Genomic DNA, 22,161 nt, shown 5'->3' with positions numbered 1-22,161 from the left:
ATCAATATCATTAATAAATACAGAAAACAACAATGGACTAACACTGAACCCTGGGAGATTCCACTAATAACATTAGTCCACAAAGAGCAGTGTCCATTGATTACCACTCTGTCGTCTCCCACTCAACCATCCCTTTATCCATAGCAGTAATTTGCCTCCAATGCTACACTGCTCCAATTTGTGCAGCAGTCTTCCATGTGCAACAGTATCAAGAGCCTTTCTAAGATCCAAATTTATTGAACAACTTCATCCTTCAAACTAAGTAATAATATACATACTTTGATTGAAACATATTATACAATTTAAAATATTCCTCTGTTTATAAGAAACATGCTAAAAAGTAGTATTCCAGAGATGTTCATTGTTTGGTGGTAGCGAACATTAATGACACTATTCTGCTGATTTTCATTATTCCATTTGCTCTCTGGATCATAAATGACACACCCAGGTTCATCTTCAGTTACAGTAGTGCACAGTTCTTCACATACATATCACAACATGTTTCCATAAGCCCACTTCTTTGTGCATTTAATCGGCATGTGAGGGATTCATCACACAAACATCCTTCTACAAACAAGAATGGACAGAGTAGCCTGCACCTGCTCAAACAAAATTCCAATCAGGGTAGAAGTTTTTGTGTTGAGACATGCACTGATTCTCATTGATCATATTTTTTGACTTATTGTTGGTGAACCAGATCATTTTCTGTTGCTGGCCTTATACCACATGGCTTGTCTTTTATTTTCAATTGCCCGTTATTTCCATTACACATCCAATTATCCCAATGATGAAATTCAAGCATTATCCCATAGGTCCACGTGTTCCATAAATTCATTAAGTCCATGGAAAAAATGAAAGCCTAATAGAGCCAAATCTGAACTGTATGGCTGGTGTTGCAAGGAAATAAAACCATAATGACAAATTTCTTTGGTCATTTATGCACGTGAAGCTGCACATTGTCATTCTGAAGAGAACCATCTGCTTATCACAGTGACATCTTTGAATCAGGTATCATTAGTTTCAGTGTAGCATTTGGAGTTAATAGTAGCACACTAGATTGTACAAATTTTGAATAGACTAGACTTAATGTGCTAGAAAAGTAAACATGATTTTTCTTGCTTTTTGGTGCTAGTAAACATTTAAAATAGTATTCCAGAGATGTTCATTGTATATAATCACCACTGTATCTTATTTGCCAGTACTCCATGTTAACTTAATATATGCATTACCTTTCCATTTTCCACTTGTTTGGAGAGGTCTGGATTTGATTCCCATCAATAACTGAAGGAATTGCTTCTTTGTTTAAGACCATAATTAGCCAATCTAAGGTGGAAGGAGTGGGGTTTTGTCCCCATTAGCCCATAAGGTATTCCGGGTTTTTCAGACCAACAACATGTAAGGAAGTACTGCTTTCCTGTTTCTGTAAATCAGCTCACAAACCCATTCTACAGACAACAGATATGAGCAACATGCTTGAGTATAGTTATAATAATTTGAATTGCTTTCAAAGTGCATATACCATAGCTAGTGAAAAAATTTCAGCAGTCATGTTTTTCTGCTTGTGAATAATGAGATTATAGCTTATTGGATTGCATAACACAGATACAAACAACAATGCAGGATGACAAAAGTAAATAGTGTTATTTTCAAGTGTTTAAGGAAGCAACATACTACTGTGATCCTTTGTGTTTTCATGTTTCAAAAAAGAAAGTACTGCTCTCCTGTTCTGATTCTCATGATTTGAAATAGTTTTGGCACTCTATATATATATATGATAAATATTATTGTTAAAATTACATGACTAACATAATAAGACAGTTGTAAGCATTATGTTGAATTCTGCAAAGAGTGAGTGACTTATGCTTAGTAATGTTCAGTGACAGACAACATTGTACAGTATGAAATATGGCATTTATGATTTAATGGACATTGAAAGGGGCTGTAAGTATTCTCCTGCTGTGAATAATGCATTGAATTGGTATTACAAAAGACCAATGGTATTCATAATAGGGTACTGGACTTGTCAGATACTCTACTATGAATTGCAGTATTGTAAAGTGTGAAATTTACCAACCATGATTTAATGGACTTTGATAAGGGCATTATTATGAATGCCAGGAGGATAGGTGTTACCTATCCTCCTGGCTTCCATGATAATGCCCTCATCAGGCTCTTTCCATGCAGCTGTTGTAGGGATCAACTTATGACAGCTGCATTGTTTGGACTACCAGGAAGATGACAGCAGAGGGAAATCATGATGTAATACAGCACAGAATTTCCAATGCCGATTTCAGGCATCTTAATCCACAAATAGAAGTACAGTATAAGTGAAGGTATTCTCAACAGGATCTCCACCTGACCACACAGGAAACAGTGAATTGCATGTCACCAAGACCATTTTGAGTGGATAAAGTATGTGTGAAATGCAAGTCAGTGGACCTTTTGTGTATGGTAGAGACAAGACTCCAGTAGCAGTAGTATTGTGGTATGGAGGATATATTATTTGACATCCCTCAAATTCATGATACACATACAACAGCCATTGGCTGCATATCACCTGTATATTGTTACAGATGTGAAACTACCTGATATCCATAGTATCCATGCCACCAGGCAAGAATTGTATAGATATGGTTTTAAAAAGTATTCTGAAGATCCTTTCTTGGTCACTCAACCCTTGGAATTCAGCTTTAGGGAGTGAAATCAAAAGGGCTATTTGAGGTGTAGCCCCATCACCATCCACAATACCATTCTGGTAAGTATAGATGGAAGTTTTTGTGGATAAATGTATGTATGTGTGAAATGCAAGTCAGTGGACCATTCATATATGATGGAGACAACATCCTAGCCCAGAGAGGCATACTATTAGATAGATTTTTATATATTAGTGATTGATAAGTGTACTCTCCCCAACTTCTGGAAGGGTGAATAGTATGGAATGAGCTGGCCTTGGATTTATATATGTACATGAAAAATGAATAATATAAACCAATAGTAGTTTTCAGCTAATTAGCAATCTTTTTGCTACTTTATCCAGAAGATCTGCAGAAATTTTTTTTTTTCTGGGAAGGACAAACCAGTTAACTGAAGGAAGAGAAAATTTTAAAAAAAAAATTATATCTTCAAAACCTATTGCAAGTCAGAGTAATATGAGCTTTTCTAATTTTAGTTTTACTTAAAATCATGAGTTGTGTTAATTGAACAATCCATTAAAACAATTCATTTGCAATTAGTTGGATGAATGTTGTTAATGATTTAATTTATATGCTTATCATTATAATGTTAATAAAATTCTTCTGAACTTTTTTTTTTTTGTTCTTCTTTTAAACTGAAGTGAAACAGAGGTGTGCTGGAGGGGACTCAGGAGGGCTTTTGCAAGCCCCTTGTTAAAGTTTTGGGGGGGATTATCTGAGTGCCTGCTGAAAAGAAAAAAAAAAAAGATTAGTTTGATAAAATGTTACTGACTGTTTTAGTTGGGGATAACCCTTATGTGAAATTCTTCTCAAGTGAGCTCCTTGTCAACAAACTGGCAGCACACCTCTGAGTGAAATCATCCATGTACAGGGTATCCCCGGTATCCAAGTGTTCATTATCCGAGTCCTCACAGTTACAAGGATTTGAAAATTAAAGAATTAAAGCTTTTTTTTTTTTTTTTTTGAGAAAATTGATAAAGCACTTGAATATTTTTTGTGAGAATGATCTTCTTCATGATCATGAAACAAATGTTAAGTGTGAAGTTAAAGACAACTAAATGCTATGACACAATTTTATCTGAAAAAACACTAATAACTCTGGATTCATTCTTTATTCATACAACTGAAAAATAGTGTAACTTTAATAAACTTTACTTAGCCTTACATTGTACAGCATATTATAATAAAAAATGTCTAATAAAATAATTTTCTGATTTTTCAGTTCCTTCATCCATTTTTTACTATGTACAAGTACATAATAAACATTACTATATAATATCATTGTAGATACACCATATCTACTCGTCCTTCACAATGAGTTGCCCATGTATTGCACTACCTACAATAAGTAACGCTTCACTTGCAATACCAGGGTAGCTGCCCATCCACCGATGAAAAGCCAACTAGCTTTGAAACAGTGTCGTCTGGGTGGTGGCCCCAGAGAATAAATTTTTTTCGAGAATTAATTTTCGAGAATAAATTTTTTTCGATAAATAAATATTTATCGAGAATAAATAACAATAGTCTTCTTTATTAGTGAAGCATTACTTATTCGAGGCAGTGCAGTACTTGGGCAATTCGTTGTGAAGGACGAGCACAATATGAGATACAAATGAAATGATGCTTTTCACACTACTATCATAGTTTTTCTTCAAGAGTTGTCTATGGTGTATCTACACTGATATTATATAGATATAGAATCTTAAAATATTATGCCTAGTCGCATTTAGTTTTATTTAAATAATAAACATTACGAAAATTGGTTCCCGTTTTAATTAGATTCGTTTTAAGTGGAATTTTCTGGAACCAATTATCCTTGGATAACGAGGATCCCGTGTAATATAAAATAATGGTGAAATATAAAATAATGTACTAGTACATTATTTTATATTTCACCTGTGCAGATTTTTTGATCACAGATGGTTTTATGTATGGTTTTATTTCATACATGTTTCAGTCTCTAGTATGCTGTTACTGTAGTACTCTAGTATGTTGTTATTTGTTTTAAACAAGTTGCATTGTTTCCTTATAAATAAAAGTTGTCTGCTGATTCTATTAAAAATGTTGATGAAATCCTTTTATATTGATACTTATTTATTTTTGAGAAAAGGGATTTTTTTTTTCACATTAAATTAAATAGAATATAACTGGTTCACCAAACACTAATAATATCATTCTTTATACTGATATAGGTGTGCTTCACTATTACTATTCCATGTTTCATCTATATTTTGTATTGATAAGAAGTGAACAGTGGAACCAGCAATGCAAGAACTGCAAACGTACAACAAAGCATGGAGATTGAGAATGAATTGTCAACTTAGGCTTGGCAATACTGTCTTGCAGTAAAATAAAAGAGAAACAAAAAAGGTCTCCATTTAAACATTTGCTGGTTTATCATTTAATGCAAAGTTTCTGCTTTTTATCAGTTCTTGCATAAATTTTGACATTTATTTTTGTGCCTAGTAATAGTAAAGAAAATGCATTTCTTTTAGTTTTCATTTGTTTCTTCTGGAGTTACAATTTGTAAATAATTGCTTGTTATTAATGTAGAGCATGGCTAAGTAAGTAAGTGAAGCAATCAAAATGTTCTGTTAATCACTTACTGTTTTGAGAGGTCAGACCATACATACTTATCTTTACGTTGCAGCTGCACTGATAGACTGATTCATGTTAATTTAGAAATCTGAAGATGAATAGCAGAAAACTACCATTATAACTTCCACAGTCATATTAACCCTTATTAGTACCAAACATAGATAAACTTTTATATTATATTTCAAATTAGTGCTTCATTGTGACTTACATTAGATCATAATTCTGATAAATACACTTAGTATAGTTAAAACTCACAGGGCTTGCATTTATACTTTATTAATAAGCTAGTTTCAGACTAAATAAATCAAATTTAAACTTCAAAGTATGAAAAGTACTTAGTACATGTAGCATATTACAAACATTATGAAAGGACCTTTGTCTTTTCATAATGTTTGTAATATGCTACGTGTTTTGAGATGTGTGATGTCTCCGTGTTGCAGAATTAAAAGATATATTTCTTTCTTTCTAGGATGATGCAAACAAAGGGACATAAATGCAGAGAGCTTATGTACATTGAAAGGAATTTAGATTAGGATTTAAGGGGTGATTAGATTTGAAAGAGGCAGATAAAATATAAAAGGAGATTTATATTTTATTATACCTTGTTTTAATTTTTAAATTTCTCTTTTTTGTGGCAGATGCAACATAAGCTTTTTTTTGTTGCATCATTCTATCATTTTACTAATACTGGAATGAAGAGTACTTATCCTACGAATTTTATAATGCTATATATGTGCAATACAGTTCAACGTCTTTAGATACAGATATTCATTTTAATTGTTATTGTTCTCTCTGTGCTCAGAGACAGGCTCCTGATCAATGCAATACCTGAAAATCCAACGATTTAATTCACAAGACAAGAGATACCAGAAAGTGTAAGAAATATAAGTTAAGAAAATGTGCTAAGAAAAGTTCTTTATAAATCTGCTGCCAGTAGGGTTTTTATAATAAATACTCTTAAGCCTGTCATGAAAGAGAAATGAGAGATAAGTATGCCTATTTGTGAGAGAGCATTGCCATTATGAAAAGATTTTCATACTTTTCTTTTGAAAACTTTGCATTTGTCCCATGAATTTTAGCTAGGCTTACTATTGTTAGGAAGCAAGCTTTTGGAAGCTTATGTTGTTATTACATCCAGCATGCACATTACATTTATTAACCCTTATCCTAGAGTGATTTATTCTCCTCATGTTACTCAAAATCAAATTCTCAATTCTTGCTCATTACCTTGAGGAAGGTATTCAATGGATTAAACTAAATATTAGAAAAGAATAAAGCTGTATGTTGTACATGAATGTATATTAGTAATGACAAATGATGCTAAGAATCAAGGTTATACAGTGCCAGGAAAAAAAAAAATTCCCGTGTATTAGCATTTAGCATATATGATCCATTCAAAGCATTAAACACCTCAATCAGATCTCCTCACAGGTGCAATTTACAGAACTGAAATCTTCCTGCAAATTGTATCCAGTATTCCCATCATTTCCCATTTTTGCTGACTACTTTGGGAAGATATTCAATGGGTTAAATTAAATTTCAGAAAAAAATAAAAATCGATATAGTAGTAGTAATGGCAAATGATGCTAGAAAGCAAGCATATATAGCATCAGCCAAAAAAAAAAAAAAAAAAACCCTACACAATTCACTTATCTGTACCCTCCAAGAATTTGTTTAGTTCTTCCTTGAATTTATTCAACCTATCCACTTGCACTACAACAGATGGAAGCATGTTCCAACAACCAACCACCTGCTGGCTGAAGGCAGACTTCCACACATCAGTTCTGCAATCATTCTTCCTCAATTTGAATTTATGCCCCCTCATGTGGGTAGTCTCAGCAACTGGAAGACTGCCATTAACATTCAGCTTACTCAATCCATTCAAGGCTTTAAATGCCTCAATCAGATCTCCCTGCGGGTGCCTAGTCTCAAGATGCTGCAATTTGCAGAACTGAAGCCTTTCTAGGTAAGAGCACCCTTTTGATCCATTCACCAGTCTGGTTGCCGTTCTCTTCACCCATTCCAGCAGATCTGCATCCTTCCTAAAGTGGTCCTCCAGACCTGTGAACAGTACTCAAGATGTGGCTTAACCATGGCCTTGTACAAAGTGATAATCACTTCTTTAACCCTGCTAGCAACGTTTCTGTATACCATTGACAAAACCCCATGAGCTGTCCTGCAGCGTTCTCTGACATGAAATTCTCTGACTGTCTGCACAGTCAGAGAATTTCATGTCTGACTGCACAATTACCCTAGATCTTTTTCATTCTTCACTACCTTGAGTGTAGTACCACACAATTGATAAGTTACTCTGAGATTACTGCTACCCAAATGCAGTACCTTTCATTTGTTAATCTTTAACTTCAACTGCTATTTCTCAGCCTATCAACCCAATTTTCCTAGCTCTTGTTACAGTAGTTCAGCCTGATGACTGTCATTAAATACCCTGCCAACCTTTGTATCGGCTGCAAACTTAGGCATTATGCCTGATCAATATCATTATAAATATATAATGATATATCAATGTATCATTATCAATATATCCTTCAATGTATCATTATCAATATATTCTTCAATGTATTATCAGTATATCCTTCATCAATATCATTGATAAATATTGAAAACAATGGGTGCAGCACTGAACCCTGGAGAACTCCACTAATAACATTAGTCCACAAAGAACAGTGCCCATCGATAACCACTCACTGTCTTCTTCCATTTAACGATCTCCCTTTATCCATAGCAGTAACTTGCCCTTAATGCTGCATTGCTCCAGTTTGTACAGCAGTTTTTTATGTGCAATGGTATAAAAAGCCTTCCTGAAATCCAAGTATGTGATGTCAAAATTATTTTTTGCATCCAGTTCCTTGGTCACTGCATTATAGTAGCCTATCAGATTGGTTAGACAAGACTACCCTTTAACAAATCCATGCTGTGATTGCAGTATAATTGCATGTCTGTCCAGATGTTCCTGTATTACTTCTTTAGCCAATGATTTTATTATTTTCCCTGGAACAGATGTTAAACTAACAGGTCCGTCTGTAATTACTCATGTCGCATTTTGATCCTCCTTTATGAATTGGGGATACATTCGCACATCTCCAGTGCATAGGGACCTCCCCTGAATCCAAGGATGCTCTCATGATTATGGCTAAGGATTTGCTTACCTCCTTTGCTGCCTCCCTTAATATAATTGGATAGATTCCATCCATTCCAGTTGCCTTTTTTATGTCCATCTTCAACAATTTCTCCTCCACTTTCCTTTCAGTTATCACAAATTCATCCCCTTCCCTAAGGAATTCCTTCCTCGTGTTGTGAATGTAGATGTAAAATACCTATTCAATTTGTCTGCAACCTGAGCAGGGTCATCAACATTTAACCCATAGACATCAAGTGGCCCAATGTGATTCAACCCCTTCCTTCTACTGTTAATATAAGCGAAGTCTTTCCCATTTTTCTTTGCATTCTCTGCCAGAGAATTCTCATAATCTAACTTAGCTTGCCTAACCTCTTTTGCGATTCGATTACAGACTAATTTATATCTACTACAGCCTTTTGTATCACCTGATAATTTATATGCATCCCATGCACTTTTCTTCTGTGCCATGTCTCAATAGTTAATCCAACATCCATTTAGGTTTAAGCCTTGAACAGTATTTCTTCATTAGTATGAAAAGCCTAGTAGTAGCTTCTTTGATTACTTCCCTTGAATACTTCTCATTTAGAATTTGCTGTTGGTAGCATCAACAGTTGGTCCTACTGTATAGAATTAAAAAAAAAAAAAAACTGTCTGAGCCCACTGTAGTCACCCTTATGAAAGCAAAAGCCTTTCCCTTTACCCTTGACAGTAGTTATGTCTTTAATTAAATTCCACATTAATACACTGTGATCGCTGCTGCTCAGTGGATCTTTTATCTGCAGATTCTTAATACATGAAGAATTAGTGCTGATAACCAGATCAAGCGTATTGCTTCCTCTTTTTGCTTCTGTAACATGCTGCTGTAAAAGCCAGTCATTCAAGAAATCTATAGAAGTCTTGCTAGTGTGCGAGTGACCAACCCAAAGTTCCAGTCAATAACTGGAAAGTTAAAATCCCCCATTATGAGATATTCTGATCTGCTATCCCACTCTATTTCTCTGTATAGCTGTTTGGTATATTCATCACAGTCATTAGGCCTATAGCACACTGCTACTCTCAAATTTGTTTTCCCAGTGCTTATATCACACCAAACTGACTCAACATTGCACTCACCACCCATGTCAACTGGTTGCGCTGCCTTAGATTTAATATGCTTCTTAACTAAGAGCATAATCCCTACATCTCTCTTGTCTCATCTGTCCTTCCTGTGTGTATTGTACTCTCTATATTCAAATTCAGCATCACTTATGTCTGAGTGACACCATTTTCCCACTATTTCTACAATGTCTGCATTTGATGACTTAATCAATATTTCAAATTCATCAAATTTATTTGCAACACATCTAGCATCAGAGTACATGCAAGTATACATAGAGAATAAAATGTTCATAGAGAATAAAGAATAAACAAATAAAGAAATAATAAATAAATAACAAATAAATAAAAGAATAAATAACAAATAACTAAAAGAACAAATAAATAAATAATAAATAAAAGAACAAATAAATAAATATAAATAAAATAACAAATAAATAAATAAATAATAAATAAAATAACAAATAAATAAATAAATAATAAATAAAAGAACAAATAAATAAATAAATAAATAAAAGAACAAATAATAATAATAAAGAATTAAAAATAAATATGATTCTGGAAAGATGTATAAAATTTTAAATATGAATGGAAAAAATTGGAAACATGTTGAAAAAAAAAAAGAATGAAAATAGATAAAACAATAAAAATAGAAAACACATCTGAAAAGAATATTTATATGTAAATGGAAAAGTGGACTTATGCTGTTGTATTACTTGAAAGTAGCCATGACTTAGGTGTGATTACTAGGAAGATGATTGCTATTATCCTATATTTCACAAAAATAGATTATTCTACACTAGAAATGATTGAACATTAGAGATAGAGCAAATGTTTTGTTTAAGTATTTTATTGTCTTTCTTTCAACAACACTCCAAACAGAATTTTAACAAAACCATAATACACAATAATAAAATTAATGACTTTACACAAATATGAATATTTTTCATTAAAAAATATTACAAGATGATAAGTATGCTAGGTTTCAGCTCTCAAAACAGGTGAGTGTAGAATATTTTGCTTACATTATTTGGTTGCTTGTTATTGTAGCAATTATTATTTTCAGCACATTTTTATTTCCATGTCATAATTTTACATTTTGTATAGCATTTATATGTTTTGTTTCAAAATTTTAGTTAATTATAATTAGTTTAATTTTTGTATAATATGTGTGTACAGTAGAGTACCATTTATTTAATGCTTCTTTTTAAATGTCAGGCTTTTGCAATATTTGACTTTCAGCAGTATCATTATTCATAAATTATATCACAAGAGCCAAACTGTGTACTGTATATATGAATTTTTCATACAAAATGTACTGTACTGGAATTTTATTATATATAAATTGAATAATTTTTTGGCTGACTCCTCTTTTTGCAATTTTCATTAATTAAGTAGGGGCCCGAACATGTTCTTTTCCTCCAGGCCCAAAAAAGGGTAGCTACGCTACTGTTGAAACTCTTGCATAACCCCTTTACTGGTCATAACAAGCTTTGTTCCCTTTTTCATTTCAGACTAATTTATTTTTTTACATTACAGAATATCCTTCAGTGATCCCAGGGAATCATCCCACCAGTTTTTTTTTTTTTTTTTGTAAATTAGTTAAACTTAATATCTTAGTGCAACCACAGGGTGACCTCTTAACAAATGTGTCTTATAGTCCATGGTTTTTAATTCATTTCATTTTCTGGATTTTGAAATAAGTTTAATTTTTTGGAGATGCTCCAAAGTATAGGTTAAAATTTATGATTGTAAACTGATTAAAATAGAAATAATTGGTACTCTTTTGTATATGCATATTCTTTATGCAAATATCACTGCCTAATATCACAATGCAGCCAGCATGATGAATTCTTTGTTTTAATTTGCTTTCTTGTATGCTTTTTTTTTTCACATCAAAGATCCTGATACTGGAGAAGTGAACAGACGAAGGAAGAAAGATTCAGAGTCAGACAGTGATTTGTCTCTAGACCATGCTTCTCTTGATCTAGCTTCTAGTCACTCCTCTGATGAGGATGAATACGATGGAAATACATGGAAACACAAAAAACTAAACAAAAAACCAGGTACACAAACTGCAGTTTAATGAAGTATGACAGTGCTATTTAATATTTTACTAAAACAGTATAAACACACTAATATGAACTTCTCTTCTGTGTGAGAGGTTAAATTGTTTTGAAAAAAACACTAAATTAATAATTTCATTATGCAACTCTATCTTCCTTTATAAGGATGAATAAACTGAATAAACAATATATTTCATAGGATTTTATATAATGGTTTCTTTTATTTTAAAACCTTGCATTTCTTAAAATATATTTATAGCCATAGTCATAAAAATTCAGTTTCTGGTGTATGAATAAATTTATTACAAGAAAATTCAACACAACATGCAAATTGGCCTATTTTTATTCTAAATTTTTATGAGCATATCTCTAATACTCTGAGAACGTTGCTATTTTTGCGATACTCTAGTATTTTTCATGTAAAATGTCCTACTTATAAATTGAGAGAGTGAGCAAGAGAATAATTATAAAGATTGTTTATGATTAAATGAAACTGAAGTAACATAAAAATAAGATTAAGTTATCAGAACTATAATTACTTTTTGAAATTATTACATTGTTTTTAATATTAGTATTAGCCATATAGTTCAAGGAATCTCAAGGCTTTTGTTGCACTATTCAAAAAATAAAATAAAATAAAATAAATAAGTTAATTAATTAAATGGCTTATATGATTCCCTCCTTCCATAAGTAGCTATCCAATTGACCTTTGAATTTTCCCAAGCAATCAGCTTCAACATCTCAATAGAAGCAACTGATTTCAGTAGTTAACAACATAGCTAAAAGAATGCTTCCTACAATCCAATCTGAACCTCATCTGAATTTATAGCTCCTAGTTCTGGAATCATTTATAATGGTGTAAATTTCACCCTCATTCATTTTACTTTCTTCTCTATATCAAAATTTGCATTATCATTAGTAATGGCAAATAATGCAAGAAAGCAAGCTTCTACAGCATCAGCCAAAAAAAAAAAAAAAAACACCTTCGCATTTCACCTATCCATTCCCTCCAATGGTTTGTCTAATAAGTTCCTTGAATTTATTTAAGCTGTCAACTTCCGCAATGACTGTTCGAAGTTTGATCCAGAAATCAACCACCCACTGTCTAAAGGCAAACTTCCACACATTTATTCTACAACCATCCTTCCTCGATTTGAATTTATGCCCCCTCGTGTGCATAGTCTGAACAAGAGAAAGAATCTCATCAGCATTGAGTTTGCTCAAGCCATTCAAAGTCAGTCAGATCACCTTGTAGGTGTGTAGTCTCCAGATGCTGCAATTTGCAAACTGAAGCCTTTCTAGGTAAGAGCACCCTTTGTTCTCCTCACCAATCTCAGAAATGGAATTCTGAATGACCATGTATTACATGATTGTTAATGAGGAAAAGATCAAGAGTGCTGGGTATATGGTTAGGGTTGTCTTTTATTCTAATTAGTAAATGAACAAGTTGTATAAGGTCATTAGTAATTTCAAAAACCCCAGCATCTCTACAGCTAGGTCTATACAACCAAAAACATTGATGTCAGCTGAAATTGTGAACATTAAAATTACTAATGAAAATTATTTTACCATTAGGAAAGTTAAATTGGAGAAGTGATTTGTAGAGATGGGAGAGTAATGAATTGGACAGAATGGGTTAAAGAGATTTTAAGTGAGATACGTTTTTGATACACTTTTGTTATGTATGTAATTGTATGCAATAATCTGAATACGTAAAATTTTGTAGCATAGGAGTCCCAAAATTATTGGATAATTTCAATTCAATTTAAAAAGGTTAAGCATACCTTAACTTTTGTCCACCAATGTAATTTATACCATTCTAAATTCATTCATTGTAGTTTTCAGCTGTAATATATTTCACAACTGTATTAACTTTTTTTTAATTCCTTAAATTTTAGAAGTGCCACCAAAACCTAACATTGTTGATGAAGCAGAGAATTCAGCAGCAATAGCTGGTGGTGGTGGTAGTGGTGGTAAGTTTTAAATTAATTCATTAAAATAAGAATAATATTATAGAAGTGTACTATATCAAAAGTAAAATAAAATATTGGAAACTTCAGTGGTACCCAATTGTTTTTGTGAATAAGAGCAGAAATGAAATTTTAATTACAATGCAATCACATACAGTGTGTAGGCATATGTACATGCCATATGTTTAAGCATTGTAGTAATACTACTGGCAATAAAAAAGTCAAACATTTATTTCCAGACAATTTAGTTTTTGTGGCACAGTAGTAATAATATTATAATTCAATGCAGTTGTATCAATGCAAGAAACTTTGATTAATTTTTAACAGTCTTAGTGACTTAAAGAAAGAAGTTTTTACAATCCCTAAATTTTTTTTTTTTTTTTTTTTTTTTAGGTTTAAATCTTATGGTAATCAGATCTCAGTATGAAATGATGGCAAGCATCTGTTAGTCATGATATAGTCTTTGATTTTTTACTCTTCATTAGGGAAAAGTTTTGCTCAAGGATAGTTGTTGAAATACTTTAATACTTTTTTTTTTTTTTTTGAAATTAGAAAAAATATATACATTACACAGCCAGTTCATGTTTATTGGGTCAAAGTTATGTCCACTCATTACTGTTGGGCATGTGGGAGAGTGGTCTGGACAGACCTCAGATATCTAAATATTTCCCAGAAGCCTGGAATACGAAAACTTTTCTTGGATTAAGTCCCCACCTCCACACACATGTTGAACATCACTAGTTTCTCTAGAAAGTTTATCATCACATCATCACTAGTTTGCTGTAAAAAGGCTCTCAGTGAGAGCCTTTCTATAGTAAAATACAGTAATAGATCTGGATCTTGGTTCTGAGAATAATAACCATTCTGTTATTCATTTCTTTGATAGTATACAAAATATGTTGTTTTAATTACTGTTAATATTAATGAAGGATTTTACTATATCATCACAAAAAAAAGAGAAAAACCTTTGTATTTATGTTCCCTGGCTTTTGTGTCCCATTTCCTTTTGAAATATCATATTCTATATCCTCTTCTCCTTTAATTTAGATTAATTTACAGTCCAGGCATTAATTTGAATTTACTGATTTACAGTTGAGAATTTTAATTGATATCCGTAATAGCATATGTTTTAAATAATTTTTCTAGGGCTTCTTTGATGGCCTTATTAATAAATGAATAAGTCATTTTCATAATTATTACAATTGATTAAAAGATTAAAATAAATTAACTTAGATGCTAGGGCTATATGGTTGTCTCTTTGTCTAGAGAGCCCAGGCAAAGTTAGTCCCTAAAGGCATGTGTAATTGTAGTTGTATGGACACTTTCTGTGCAGCCTGCATACCATCAGTATAAACACCCAACTTTCTCCTAATAAGAGTTAGAGTTTTATATTCAGTTGGGAACACAGGCTAATGTTAACCTTTTATATATGATCTTGAGAGAAAAATGTAACTGCATAACTATGCAATATAAATTAATTGATTTGATCAGTTGTAATTATGAAAGTAATGCATTAATAAGACCACCAACAAAGGACAAGAAATTTATGAATTTTTATACTTTTTTGCTCTAAAGTCTGTGTTGATTAATGTCCTGGGAAACTATTTGTTATTGTCTCCTAAGGGGATTTCTTGTTTCCCATTCTCCATGGGAAACAAATCACTTTAGAAACAATAACACCTCTTCAAAAACAGCATGTAGGCTATTTTATGGATGTTTTTTGGGGGGCATAAGATCAGAGAAAAGATTACCCCCTTCCTTAGCATTAATTTTCACTAAGGCACCTCCATAGCCATGTGGGAAGGAGCAGCAGTGCGTAACACACGCTTCTTGATTAGACCGGGGTTCGATCCCGTCACCACCAAATACAGAGGATGCAGAAAGGTCAGGGAATGACCACCGCATATTCCTGGAGCAATATGGCCTTAGTTGCTAATGCTTCTAAAAAAAACCAAATAACAATAACAATTTCCACTAATAATATCAGTCTTAGTTTCAATTTGGATATTTCAGCATGGTAATGAGGAAACACATGTCTGATATCAGGCCACATAATGGTAGCATGTGTTTATTGTATCATGGAGAATGTTTTCATTTCTAGTTTTGTTAAATGAGGATTTATGGTACCATCATAAGATTCCAAATGTTAGGTGCAAAATTCATAATAATAATATTTTGACAATGTTTTAAACTTGATTTTGCACTTTTGATTTTGTACTAAGGTATATTACTGTATTATAGTATACCTTTATTGCATGTTAAGCCTATAACTGTGTAATGTGCTTTGTAATTCTTATGTGCTGAAAAAGAGGACCCCCATTATATTGCTTTAGATTTTATAAAACTAAATTTAACATAATATTATTTCTTTCAGTACCTACTCAGGGTTTCAACTTGCCTCCAACTACAACTTTCCCCAGCTTAGGATCTAACATTTCACCTTATTCCCATTATACAACCAGTTGGGGCATGCCCCGTAATACCTCAGGACCACCTTCTGTTACGGGAAGTGCCACAGGTAGAGTGCATGATTCTGGGCCGGATAGAGAGGGTATGTCACTAAGATTTGGACTTGCTGCAAAGGATAAATTTTTACAGTGGCCTAGAACTCATCTTACAGACATTAAAAGGGACAGTTCTCCATTACAAACAACCAGAAATTTAACAGATATTTCTTCATTTTTAGACTCCAGGTTTACACCAGTATTAATAGGTAATTATTTTGCTGACTATGCTTTACATATCATAGTATTTCATTCCAAATCATTTGTCTGGTTTTTTTTGAAAAATTATCTTTTATGTAATTGGACCCTTTCTGATAACATCTTATTAAATATTTTCATAGTTAAGTAGGCATAATTCTGAAATGTATTTATTTGTATAAATACATTTCAGAATTATGCTTTTTGCTCAATTGAGTTCAAGTATTTATTGCAACTTTCCTACCTTAAAGAAACTATAATAAAAATTTCTTTAAAAAACAAAGCCAATGATATCAACAAATATTTATGTAATGGTAAATTTCATATAAGAGAAAATACTCAGGTTTGTTACAAGCGCTGAAAATTGTTTCATGTCCTACCTGTTTTATAGTACATTGAGAAGTGATATATGAAATGAATATGTATATTTTATTCATTTTAATTAATAAAAATAAAGTATTCTACTGCTTTACCCCACTTTGTCAATAGTGGGCTTACCTAACTCTAGAGTGCCCATGTATTGGACACTGGGATCAGGTAGGCCACCAGTAAGGTTACAGCTGGCCATTCTTGCCTATCTATATATAACCTTTCAAGAAAAATCTCATCTTTGGTTTCTTATTAAAAATTTAACTGATAGCTGTTAAGCAAACAGGTAATAACACTATGAAACAACAACAGATGTAATGTTTGAAATGATAAATTTTCTGTTTAAAAATGTTTGTTTTTGCCTTTGAAATCCTTCACATTACCCTTGAGAAATTGATAAGATGTGAAGAGTTTCCATGAGTTTTAGTGACACTGCCAGACTCAGAGAAGGTGAAGTGAGTGTGTTACATTATATTTTAAGCAAGAAAAAAATTTACTATTTTTTTATTGCCATTAATTTTTGGCCTAAAGGATATACTCTTTAGTCCATTGTATGAGTTAAAGAATATATTTATATGCAGGGATGGCTGAACTGAAAGACAAACTCTGTACTGTAAAAATTGATTTACTAATATACTCATAAAGGTTAACTTCTCCTATGACCTTACAAATTTTTGTAAGGTCCGCAAATTTTACAAATTTTTGATAATTACAAAGCAAAATGCAACAAAATATAAATAACAATTCGAGAAGACAAACACTGATTATACATTCTGATCAAGCATCTAAGACCTCTGCAGTGGATGGGGAATTATTCAAAAACAAAGAAACTTGCTTTTTTGCTGCTGCCATATGCTCTCAGAACAAAGCAGCAAGGATTACTGCTGTATTCCTTATGGTGAATTTGTTTTTGTCTGGGGTGGTACTTCTATTGGTTTGGGCCTTTTTGCTGTCACACACAAACTTGGATCATGAAACATGAAGCATATTGTCATTACAAGGAACACCTAGAAAGGAACAGGCTGCAAATCTTGGCAGCTAGACACCTTGGTGTTTATGTTGGTGGGGGGGTGGGGATAATCTGATGGAGATGTATAAGATCATGAAGGTGATGTATGAAATGAATGAGGAAGATATATTTCATTGAAAGGAGAGACAGGAACTAGGAAATGCAAATATAAAATCTTATGGAGAATCAAAAGACAAAAAAGTTCATGAAGCTTACTTTTGGGCAGCATGTTGTAGATCATTAGAATAAATTTTCCCCTAGTCTATTGAGTGAGATGGAGAGTTTGATAAAGTTATAGCTGGAATTGGATTGGCACGTTTTGGCAATAGGAAAGTATGAGTGATTGGGAAAGATTTTTTTTTTTTCATTCTGCTTACTTGCACAATTTAGCCATTCTAATATTAATAATAATTAAGTTTGTCTATCCGGATCATAATTGGCTGAGTTCGGCTCTTCAATAATATCCTTACATACCCTTGTGGCAGCTGATATTATGCTACTTCCAGTTTCTGTGGGTATGAATTGTTGGATTAGTAGGTGACTGTGGTTCTCTACAGTTTTGGAGCCCCATTTGGTTGACTATATGTTTCAAAAAAATAAAAGCTATGGGTGGTGGGGATCACAGTTTTCTCCCATTTATGATTAATGTTGCTGCCTGGCTATAATTTTATAGCCCAGGCTTCTTTGAAATATCTCTCTTACTATAAAGGCCTGGTTCTTGCTAATAATGTTCCTTCCTATGTTACCCCAGCAAATATTACTTGTATATTCCCCTGTTGAAAAATGTTTAAGTATACATTTCCAATATGACTGTCCAAGGTAGGATTTATTACAACATTGTTAATCAACCTAATACACTGCTTTCTGAATCTTCTGGAAGAAAATGTTGGACAGAAATGAAGCATCTGTTTCTCAGCTTTTGTTAAAATTCCTGTTTCTAACAAACTAAATATTTATGAGAAATGGAATATGATGTTTAGATAGTCTTACTGTTGTTATTCCTACTCCTCATTGCTAGAAAAATGTAGTAGTAGTAGTAGTAGTGGCATGTGATGCAAGAAAGCAAGTGTATGAGCTTATGCAGCATCAGCCAAAAAAAAAAAAAAAAAATCACACCATTCCCTCCAAATGCCGGTCCAGTTCCTCCTTAAATTTATTCAACCTATCAACTTCCACAACGACAGATGGAAGTTTGTTCCAGCAATTAACCACCTGCTGGCTAAAGGCAAATTTCCGCACATTTATTCTACATCTGTCCTTTCTTAATTTGAATTTATGCCCCCTTCGGTTCGTAATCTGAACAACTGGAAGGATCCCATCAGAATTTAGCGTGCTCAACCCATTCAAGGCCTTATACACCTCAATCAGATCACCGCGCAGGTGCCTAGTCTCCAGCCACTGCAATTTGCAGAACTTAAGCCTCTCTTGGTAAGAGGATCCCTTCATTCCCCTCACCAATCTTGTTGTCCTTCTCTGTACACGCTCAAGCAAATCTACATCCTTCCTAAAAAGAGGCCTCCAGACCTGTATGCAGTACTCAAGGCGTGGCCTGACCATTGCCTTATACAGAAGGAAAATCACCTCCTTTTCCCTGCTAGCAAAATTCCTATATATCATTGACAAAACCCCATGACCTGCCCTGGTAGCCTGTCTGCATTGCTCAGAAAACTTCATATCTGACTGCACAATTACTCCAAGGTCTTTTTCATTTTCTACCACCTTAAGTGTAGTACCACACAGTTGGTACGTTTTTCTGGGGTTCCTTCTACCCATATGCAGTACTTTGCATTTGTCAAGGTTAAACTTCAGTTGCCACTTTTTAGCCCATCTGCCCAAATTATCTAGATCCTGTTGCAGTAGCACACTGCCACTGCTGTCATTAACAACCCTGCCAACCTTTGTATCATCTGCAAACTTCGACATTAAGCCTGATATATACCTTCATCAATAACATTGATAAATATACAAAACAACAGTGGACCCAACACCGAACCATGTGGGACTCCACTAATAACATTAGTCCACGAATGTTATTGTGAATGACAGTTTTTAAGGGTCTAACTTCCACAGGAGGGATTGTTGTTCAGTGGCATCAAGCATCACTCTGTTGGTCCAGAAGAGTTCTGGCATCAACTCCTTGGGGGGGGGGCAATTTTTAATGCCTTCAGAGTCAGGCCATTCACTCAGTTAGTGGTTAAAATTAAAATCTGTACTGTCATTAGCTTTTTTTCTCCTACATGCCTGTAGTGTAAAAATTATCAGTTTTTAACAAGTTTATCCATAAATGGATGCCTTGGCGTATATTAATGTGTGAGGAATAAGTTCAAAGCCTGGTCCTGAACTGGTACTGTGGTACGTGATCAGGACCACAACATCAGAATATCTAGGTGACTGTTTAGGCATGTTAGCATTAGCAAAGGCAGATGATGCAAGAAAGCGAGCTTATATAGCATCGGCCAAAGGAAAAAAAAAACTCATTTTACCCAAATACTCGCTCCATTTCTTTGTCTAGTTCTGCCTTGAATCTATTTAAACTATCAGCTTCTACAACCACCGATGGAAGTTTGTTCCAGCAATCAACACCTGCTGGCTAAAGGCAAACTTCCGCACATCTATTCTACAACTGTCTTTCCTCAATTTGAATTTATGCCTTCTAGGCGATTATTCTGAGCAAGAGGAAGAATCTCATCAGCATTGAGCATGCTCAAACCATTCAAGTCTTTATACACCTCAATCAGATCACCTTGCAGGTGCCTAGTCTCCAGACACTGTAATTTGCAAAACTTAAGCCTTTCTTCGTAAGAGCAACCCTTTGTTCCATTCACTAATCTTGTTGCCCTTCTCTGTACTCGTTCCAACGGCTCTAAATCCTTCTTAAAATGACGCCTCCCGACTTGTATACAGTACTCAAGGTGTGGCCTGACCATTGCCTTATACAAGGGGATAATCACCTCCTTATCCCTGCTAGAAAAATTCCTGTATATCATTGACAAGACACCATGAGCTACTTTGCAGACCATCTGCACTGCTCAGAAAACTTCATATCTTCCTGCACAATTACCCCCAGGTCCTTTTCATTCTCTACCACAGTCAGTATAATACCACAGAGTTATACGTTACTCTGGGGTTACTACTTCCCATATGTAATACTTTACATTTGTCAATGTTAAACTTCATTTGCCACCTCTCAGCCCATCTGCTCAACTTTTCCAGATCCTGTTGTAGCAGCGTACTGTCATTAGTGTCATTAACAACCCTGCCAACCTTCGTATCGTGTGCAGACTTGAACATTAAGCCTGATATATCATCATCAATATCATTTATAAATGCAGAAAACAACAATGGACCCAACACTGAATCCTGAGGGACTCCACTAATAACAATAGCCCACGAAGAGCAGTGTCCATTGATTACCACTCCCTGTCTTCTCGCACTCAACCATCCCTTTATCCCTAGCAGCAATTTGCCTCCAATTCCACACTGCTCCAATTTGTGCAGCAGTCTTCCATGTGTAACGGTATCAACGGCCTTTCTAAGATCCAAATATATGATATCAGTTATTCTTTGCATCCAGTTCCTTTGTGACTACATCATAGTATCCAGTCAAATAGGTCAGACAAGACTTCTTAACAAACCCATGCTGTGTTCGAGCTATAACTGAAGTCTTGTCTAGATGATCCTGCAATGCTTCTTTAACAAGTGCCTCAATTAATTTCCCTTTAATTACCTGTGTCTCCCTTTGATCCTCCTGGCGCCTCCGTAGCCAGGTGGGCAGGAGTAGCAGTGCATAGCACACGCTTCTTGATTAGACAAGGGTTTGAGCCTGTGACCACCAAATACGGAGGATGCGGTGAGGTCAGGGAATGACCACCGCATATCCCCGGAGCAATATTCCCTTAGTTGCTAATGCTCCTAAAAACCAAATAAACAAACAAAAACAACAAGCAACCTTTAGGTTACCAGGCAGACACTTTACCCACCCTGCTAGCCCAGTCGGCAGTCAGGGAATGACCACCACATATCACATATCCCAGGAGCAATATGGCCTTAGTTGCTAATGCGCCTAAAAACCAAAATAACAACAACAAATTGATCCTCCTTTGTGGATTGAGGTCACATTTGCACATCTCCAGTCCATGGGTACATCCCCTGAGTCCAGGGAAGCTCTCATAATTATGGCTAAGGGTTTGCTTACTTCCTTTGCTGCCTCCTTTAATATAACTGGATAGATTACATCCACCCACTGGATAGATTACATCCACTGGAGACTAGGCACCTGCGCGGTGATCTGATTGAGGTATATAAGGCCTTGAATGGGTTGAGCACGCTGAATTCTGATGGGATCCTTCCACTTGTTCAGATTATGAACCTAAGGGGGCATAAATTCAAATTAAGAAAGGACAGGTGTAGAATAGATGTGTGTAAATTTGCCTTAAGCGAGCGGGTGGTTAATTACTGGAACAAACTTCCATCTGTCATTGTGGAAGTTGATAGGTTGAATAAATTTAAGGAGGAACTGG

At 34.2% G+C, this 22,161-nt stretch overlaps 1 protein-coding gene across 4 annotated transcripts in view; it reads left to right on the top strand.

Annotated features, from left to right (window-relative positions):
• Positions 1-22,161, top strand: part of LOC150090305 (protocadherin-like wing polarity protein stan) — a 426,116-nt gene that overhangs the window by 378,205 nt on the left and 25,750 nt on the right. For 3 of the 4 annotated variants that reach the window (XM_090389794.1, XM_090389793.1, XM_090389792.1), the window contains 3 exons: positions 11,427-11,591; positions 13,490-13,564; positions 15,936-16,274. In XM_090389794.1, the coding sequence (XP_090245920.1) occupies positions 11,427-11,591; positions 13,490-13,564; positions 15,936-16,274 (579 nt within the window). The remainder of the gene's footprint in view (positions 1-11,426; positions 11,592-13,489; positions 13,565-15,935; positions 16,275-22,161) is intronic. The other variant, XM_090389795.1, reaches the window with a different exon arrangement.

Source organism: Mastigoproctus giganteus, chromosome 2, assembly GCF_048544385.1.
Source record: "Mastigoproctus giganteus isolate SK-2022 chromosome 2, ASM4854438v1, whole genome shotgun sequence".
NCBI lineage: Eukaryota > Metazoa > Arthropoda > Arachnida > Uropygi > Thelyphonidae > Mastigoproctus > Mastigoproctus giganteus.
The sequence above is the reverse complement of the archived record's forward strand: the minus strand, read 5'-3'. Positions and strand labels throughout refer to the sequence as shown.